We start from the raw sequence: 7385 nt of genomic DNA, 5'->3' as shown, positions 1-7385 counted from the left end.
CCCTCCTCCCCGGCCCCACCCGGGATCAGGAAACAAAGGTCGGAGGAGGAGGGAGAAAGCGGACACCCAGGCACCATGCCCACTGCACTCTGCCCCCAGCCCCAGCCCCGGCCCCCAGGGCCTCCAGCCCCTGGAGCTGGAATTCACCCGAAACCGCCCTCTAGCTGCCACCTGGCTTTCCCACACCCTCAGTGCCACGCAGAGAGGGGACATTGTGCCCGGGGCCACACAGCAGGTACAGGAACCAGCAGCCCATTTGTGGGTTGTGGGGGTCTGAGTCCTATACATCCATGGTGCCACCTGGCTCCACCCACCTTTGGGGCTACTCCCCCAGAGTCCTTTTCTGGGACAAGCTCGGCCGGCCGGCGTCTGGGGGAGTCAGCGGTCCGGGTTCAAATCCCCGCAGCCTCTCTGAGCCTGTTTCCTTCTCGTGAAACAGGCCATCACGCGGGGAGGATGCCCCGGGCCACTCGGATCGGATATAAAGAGCCGACTGAAGACCCAAAGTGGCAGACATGGTGGTGGGTGGGCACGGCCCGGGTCCCACTGCCACACGGAGCACAGAGGCCCCAACTGGGCGGCGGGTCCTCCCAGGTGCTCAGCTGTCCCACCCGATTCTTGGTTGAGGTGCAGAAGCTGGCCAGGGCGGCAGGAGCCCCGTGTTCACAGCAAAGTCAGGGCACTGGGACCAGTGGCCAGTCTCCGGGGCCGGGGACACAGTAGGTTGGGCTGAGGCTGTGTCCTGCCCTTGGCTGGCTGCAGGGTCCCTCTCAACCTCAGTCTCTTCTTCCATCGAGTGGGCCTGAGCCCCAAACCGGGCCGGTCTGCCTGGGATGAGGGTTTGAGGCAGGTCCAGACACAGGGCTCAGCCCAGAGGGACAGCTTGAGCGTTCCACATGGGCCAGTTCTGGCAAAACCTGGGGCGGACAGCCTTGCTGTCGTCCCTCCACACCACTCACTGCGTGTCCTCCTGTCTGTTTTGCAGCCACAGAAACTGAAGCCCAGCAGCTCCCAGGCCGAAGGGCCCACAGTGCTGGTGGGGGGCTGGGATTGGAACCTGCCCACCATCCTTACCGCCCGATTGGGGAAACCAAGGCCCCAAACGGCAGAGACTGTCACCCGGTGTGCTGGGAGCACTGTGGAGACAAGCACCCAATGTCCTGCTCCCAGACGGGGGGCCCACTCAGGGTCCAAAGCACTGAACAGGTGGGCAAACTGAGGCCCAGGGGACAGCGACTTTCCCAGCCACAGTGAGGTCAAATGGGGTGGCAGCCCCCATAAACGCGTCCTCCCCCAAGGCCCCATCTATTTTTTCAGGAGCCGGTTCCCTCTAGAACTCGGGGGTGTCTGTGGGATCCTTTCGGTTTCTTGGGGTGCTGCGAGCCAGCAAGGGGCAGCCTCCCTGCCAAGGGATGAGAGGGGCAGGGCGGGTCTGGAATGTGGCCTCCAGAGGAAACAGAAAGCAAGTCCTGCCACTGGCTGCTGCCCCTGTACCTCCAGGTCTTACCTGCCCAGGTGCTGCTCAGATGTGTTCAGGCGTAGGTGTGGCCTCCACCAATGTCCCCACCTCAGTACCAGGTGAGCTGGAGGAATGCAGGGCCCCACGCAGCTCCCTTTAAGGCCACCCAGGCGGGCCCCACCCACCCCCTGCCTGGCCACATCCTCCCGGCCCCAGAGAAATCAAGAACTCCAGGACCCAGGGCGTTCACGGGGTTTATTTGCTTCTCTGGGAAAGTCAGGAACACAGGCCTGTCACACATCGAAAGCAGAGGGGGCAGCAAGGGCACTTCAGCGTAGGCTCTCGGCTCTCGGACTTGGCAGCTTGAGGAGGGAGGGGGTCCATGCCACTGCTGGGGGCCGCCTCAGAGAGGGCCTCTCCTCCCACCCCCAAGGGGCAGAGCTGAGACAGGCCGGGCTGGTTTCAGGCAGCCCTTGCATGGCTCCTCAGAGGCAGTGGTGAGGGGGCTGCCTCAGCCTGGGCACCAGGAGGGGGGGCCCAGGGGAGGGGCCCAAGATGGGGCCTGGTCATCCTACAGCCTACACAGGAGAGGGTGCGTAAGCGTGGGCATGAATGTGCCTCTGAGGATGAGTGTGGCTGCAACCTGGGAGGGGTGTGTGCACACCTGGGTGTCAGCTACCCAGAAGCGAGTCCCTCACCCCTCACCCCTTCCAACGAGGTGGGGGGAGGCTCACGCTGGGCTGGGTAGCCAATGGGGTCTCCTGCTGCAACCAGGGGATGCTCCCTGCCCCAGGCTGTGGGCCCCTCCACTGCCCAGAATGCCAAACCTAGCAGAGCTGGCAGTCGGCCTGATCTCTGGGGTATGGTTAGGGAGACCCAGGACTCTGGCTCAAGTACGCTGGAGAATGGGCTGGGGCAGCCCTCCCCCCCGTGTCCTCAAATTAGTACCAGGAGGAAGGAGAGCCCAGTGAGGGTGGGAGTTCAGGACAAGAAGTGGCTCACATATCCCTGCCTTGTGCAGGGTGCAACTAGAAGACCCTCACCTGCCCCATCCAGAAGACAGCACAGGAGTCATAGACTCCCGCAAGTGGGGTGTGTGTCTTCTGGGCTCCTCCTTCCTGGGCTCCATCATGCACTGGTCATGCCCATGGAGAGTATCAAGGGAAGGGCACATTGGGCTGGGGTGCCAGAGGGGCCCCTGCTTTATTCTAAGAACAGGAGCCTAGTTTCTGACTTAGGCTCCCCAGTGAGGCACAGCCTCACCCCAACTGCCCAAGATTCCGACACCATTGCCTTTGCCAGGGAACCCCACTTCCAGGGGCTGAGTGGGGACAGAAAAGGCGCTCAGGACCCCGGCTCTCCAGTCCCTCTCTACGATGTCCCCTTGGAGACCTCACTGGAGGCAGAAGAAAGGCACAGGCAGGAGGTCCGGAGGGTAGTGGGCTTGCCTGGGGCGGCACAGAGGCCTGGGTCCCACCAGCCAGGAAGTCTGTGGGCAAAAGCCCATCCATGGAGCTGCCTTGACATGTGGGGGATCTTTGTTTTGGGAAAAGTGGGTCTGTCCCTGTCTCTGTCCTATACTTCCAGGGGCTGAGTGGGGACAGAAAAGGCGCCCAGGACCCCTGGCTCTCCAGTCCCTCTCTGCGATGTCCCCTCGGAGACCTCACCGGAGGCGGCAGAAAGGCACGGGCAGGAGGCCCGGAGGGTAGCGGGCTTGCCTGGGGCGGCACAGAGGCCTGGGTTCCACCAGCCAGGAACTCTGTGGGCAAAAGCCCGTCTGTGGAGCTGCCGTGACACGTGGGGGATCCTCGTCTTGGGAGAAGTGGGTCTGTCCGTGTCTCTGTCCTACCAGGCACACAGCTCAGTGGTTTAGGGTGTGTCGGGGTGGGAATGGGCACGGGACCCCTGACCCTCTCTTTCCTGTTCTCAGAAGGAAGATGTGACAACATAGCATGTCCTGGGGTCCATGACTGTGGGTGGAGGGTGGGCAGGCCCTGGGGCCGGGCTGTGGGTCTCTGTGGTGTGGAGGGTGGGGCCGGGGTCTGGGGCCTGCGGCTCACATGATGGAGCAGCATTTACAACGCTGCTTCTTCATGTCAAGGTCCTGGGTGTCGCTGGCAGGGGCCTCGGGCCCCACCTGGTTCTCCTCCCTGGAGCCTGAGGTGGTCGGGGGCTCGGCCGCACTGCCGTTGGGTGGGGCGGCCTCCTTGGGCTCGGCCTCATCCCCGATGACCACCAGCTCCGCCGTGATGGTGTCCTGCAGCCCCAGCACTTTCTGGCTTTCTGCCTCATCCTCCACATTCTGGTACCCCATGAAGATCATGGTGACCGGGGGCTCCTGGCCAGGCTGGATGCCCGGTGGGCCGGAAGTGGCCTCGCCAGGCTGCGCCTGGACTCCGGTGATCTCCCGCCTGGAGGGTGTGGTGGTCCGGACGGCCTCTTCCGACGTCCCCCCGGTCTCTGCTGCCCCAGCCACGGGCCCTGCCTCACTCAGCGTGACTTCATCTGCCTTGTGGATGAGATCGTCCACCTCGGAGGAGCTCAGTGGCTGGATCCCGTTCACTGCGGTGCCGTCCACGGCATGGACCACTGGCGGGGTGAAGAGAGACAGTGAGACCTGAGACCGGAGGGAAGGCCTGGCAGGCCTGCGAGCCACACTCCAGGCTAAAGAGAAAATCATAGCCCGGCCGGTGTGGCTCAGTGGTTGGGCATTGACCTCTGAGCCAGGAGGTCACGGTTCGATTCCTGTCAGGGCACATGCCCAGGTTGCAGGCTCGATCTCCAGTAGGGGGCGTGCAGGAGGCAGCGGATCAATGATTCTCATCACTGATGTTTCTGTCTCTCTCTCTCCCTCTCCCGTCCTCTCTGAAATCATAAAAATATATATTTTTAAAAGAGAGAAAACCATAAACCAAATTAGACGGACATCTAAGCTCCCTGTTGGGATCTGTGGGCACAGCCAAACTGGAGTACACAGGAAAATTCCTGGCCACAAAAGCACTTGTTATAAACAAAGAAAGACTGGAATTCAATGAACTGGGATGTTATTGTCTGGCATTTTAAACTATTTGTGCTTCTGGTTTTTGTTTTGTTTTCTATTGAGAAGATGGTAGAAACAGAAGCTCAGAGAAGGGAAGTAATTAGGAGGAGGCGACACAGCTGTAAGGTGGACCCTGACCCTGGTCCAGGTCGGTTTCCTGGCCCCGAGGAGTTGCAGGGATCCTTCCTTCCTTCCTTCCTCTGGTGTATGTGGTTGATCCTGAATTAATTTTAGTTCATTCACCCAGTCTTTCTTGTTTTCCTGTAAATGCCCAAAGGCTATTCCTCTCCTCTGAGTTCAGCTTTGGCTGCAGCCCATGTATTAAATTACTCTGTCCTTTTTCAAGTTTAAATATCTTTATAACCTCCATTTTGACTGATTGTCTCTCTAAGCCAAGATTTATTACAAAAGATGTTTTTAACCATTGGGGAGTGAGGGACTGTGGTCTGGGGATACGGAGCATAAGATAGTACAGACACCTTTGCAGTTCAGAACAGGCCACTTTCTGAAAATGCTTTACCTGTATTTGACAAGAACATTCATTCTCCACGGGGCAGAGTTTTACTCCTGCAGTCAATCTTTTTCCCCCAACGCCCCGCCATCAATCTGTTAAATGCATTTTCAAAATCTCTCCAACCGTCCTGCTCCGTGTCTCTCTGATCTGTCGCTCACTGAACTGTGTTGCAGTCTCTAAGGATGGGGTTTCAGCACCGAGAGGAGTCTCGGCCACAGCTTGACGCCAGCCCCGGATCACAGCCCTAGAAGCACGGCTGCCTGGCTGCCTGGGGAGGAGGGAGGGGCTTACAGAGCCTGAGGACTCACTCCTCCCTGGCCAAGGGTCAGGGCTCCGATTTCTGGCTTCTGGCCAGAAGGAAAGTGCTCTCAACTTTCAGTTTCGGGGGGTGGTGGTGGTGGGGGGGTGTCTACGCTTCAGGGCCTCAAAGTGACTTTGAGCTGGAGGCCCAGAGGATGGGTATGCCCAGGTAATACAGAATCAGGCTGAGCATTTCCCAATGGCCACTGCCCCAAGATAGGAATCTGAGCCCTCGGCTGCCATGGAAGTGGATCACCTTCCCATTGCTAAGCAACCAGAGTCCAGTCTGGAGGGTCCTGACTCCCCAGGGGCGGGGCCGGGCCGGGCAGAGGGGCCATGGTGAGGACCTTCTGCCAGCACAGAAATCACTGCCACTCAGCCTCAGGCGGTCATTTCTGCCGAGACCACACAGCTGATGAGAACTGGACCAGAATCCTACCTGGGTCTGTGCTCTAAAGCAGTGGTCGCCAACCTTTCGGACCTCACGGACCACCGGATGGCGACCGCTGCAGAAGCACAGCAGAGCTGGGCTACAGCAGGACCCCCATAACAGCACTCTGGGCACCCCAGAGACTCAAATAACAACTAAGAACATGAGGCTTTGGAAATCAAAACCACAGTGGAATGTCACTTCACATCCAACGGGATGGCTATACTAACAAAGAAAAACTCCACATTAACATGTCAAGGATGCGGAGAAATTGGACCCCTCATGCGCTGCTGGTGGGAAAATAACATGGTACAGCCACCGTGGAAAACACCCCGGCAATTCCTCATGCGGTTAAAGAGTCCCCATATGACCCAGCAATTCCACTCCTAGGTATCTGCCCAAGAAAAATGGAACATTCACTCACACAAACTTATAAAACCATAAGGTGGAAATAACCTAAATGCCCATCCACAGATGGCGGGATAAACATAATGTGGTCCATGCAAACAACGGAATACAATCCAGTCATAAGATGCGAACATGGATGGACCCTAAAAACATGACGCTTGGCAAGAGAAGCCACGCAGCGTGCGATCCCATTTGTGTGAAATGTCCAGGACAGGAAGCGGGTCAGTGTCGTTAAGGGCTAGGGGGTAGGGATGGGGGTGGGGGGGAATGATGGGGTTTTATTTGGGGAACAAAAATGTTCTGGAAGTAGCTAGTGAGGGTGTACAACGTGGTGAACACACCCAAACCCACAGAATTGTGCACTGAGCACCTTCTATCATTTCCTTACAAGGAAATGTTTGTGGATGTGCTAATGGGCTCTCAAGCTGAATTGTATTCACCTTATACTTGACTCAGGGGACTGGTCCTGTGAGCTCCCTTCCATCAAGAAAGCTAATGTTTGCCTTGAGATTATATATAAATAAAATATGGAATGCTTCACAAATTTGTGTGTCATCCTTGCACAGGGGCCATAATCTTCTCTGTATGAGTCCAATTTAAAAAAATTTTTTTTTAGTATATGTGCTGCCAAAGTGAGTGCTGCTTGATTTTTTAATGTACCTTTTAACATGTCTTCTTAAAACATATTTTGTTTACTAAAGTGGATTTATTTTATTTTACTAGTATCACAAAAATGTTGTCAGAACTCCCCCTCCCCAGGATCCTTTAGGTATATCCTACCGCTCATGCCAAAAGTGAACAAAGATGTTTATGGCCTGACCGGGTGGCTTACTGGTTGAGCATCAATCTATGAACCAGGAGGCTGCGGTTCAATTCCCAGTAAGGGCACATGCCTGGGTTGCAGGGATCAATCCCCAGAAGGGGGTGTGCAAGAGGCAGCTGATCAATGATTCTCTCTCTCTCTCTCTCCTCTCTTCCTCTCTCTGAAGTCAATAAAATATACTTAAAAAAAAAAAAGAAACTGCTCTGGAAATACTGATGGAGTATACAGTTTAAACAAACATGTTTCTTATTTAAATAAGAGTGAATTTGATGGTATATGAATTATATTCACACACATACACACACACACACACAGACTTAGGCCTTTTGCCCCAGCTCCCCTGCTCCTCCGTATTCTAGTCTTCCTAGTTGGGTGTCTCCCACAGCCTGTTCCCCTCCCAGCACCAGGGGG

The 7385-nt window shown here is 56.5% G+C and overlaps 1 protein-coding gene across 4 annotated transcripts in view; it reads right to left on the bottom strand.

The window, feature by feature from the left end:
* Positions 1–3046: 3046 nt before the first annotated feature.
* The window catches only part of PALM (paralemmin), a 45248-nt gene continuing 40909 nt past the window's right edge, over positions 3047–7385 (bottom strand). For all 4 annotated transcript variants that reach the window (XM_015564620.1, XM_006764776.2, XM_006764777.2 and 1 more), the window contains one exon: positions 3047–4048. In XM_015564620.1, coding sequence (XP_015420106.1) covers positions 3516–4048 — 533 coding nt within the window. In that variant the 3' untranslated portion in view covers positions 3047–3515. The remainder of the gene's footprint in view (positions 4049–7385) is intronic.

Source organism: Myotis davidii, unplaced genomic scaffold (assembly GCF_000327345.1).
Source record: "Myotis davidii unplaced genomic scaffold, ASM32734v1 scaffold198, whole genome shotgun sequence".
Taxonomy (NCBI): Eukaryota; Metazoa; Chordata; class Mammalia; order Chiroptera; family Vespertilionidae; genus Myotis; species Myotis davidii.
The sequence above is the reverse complement of the archived record's forward strand: the minus strand, read 5'-3'. Positions and strand labels throughout refer to the sequence as shown.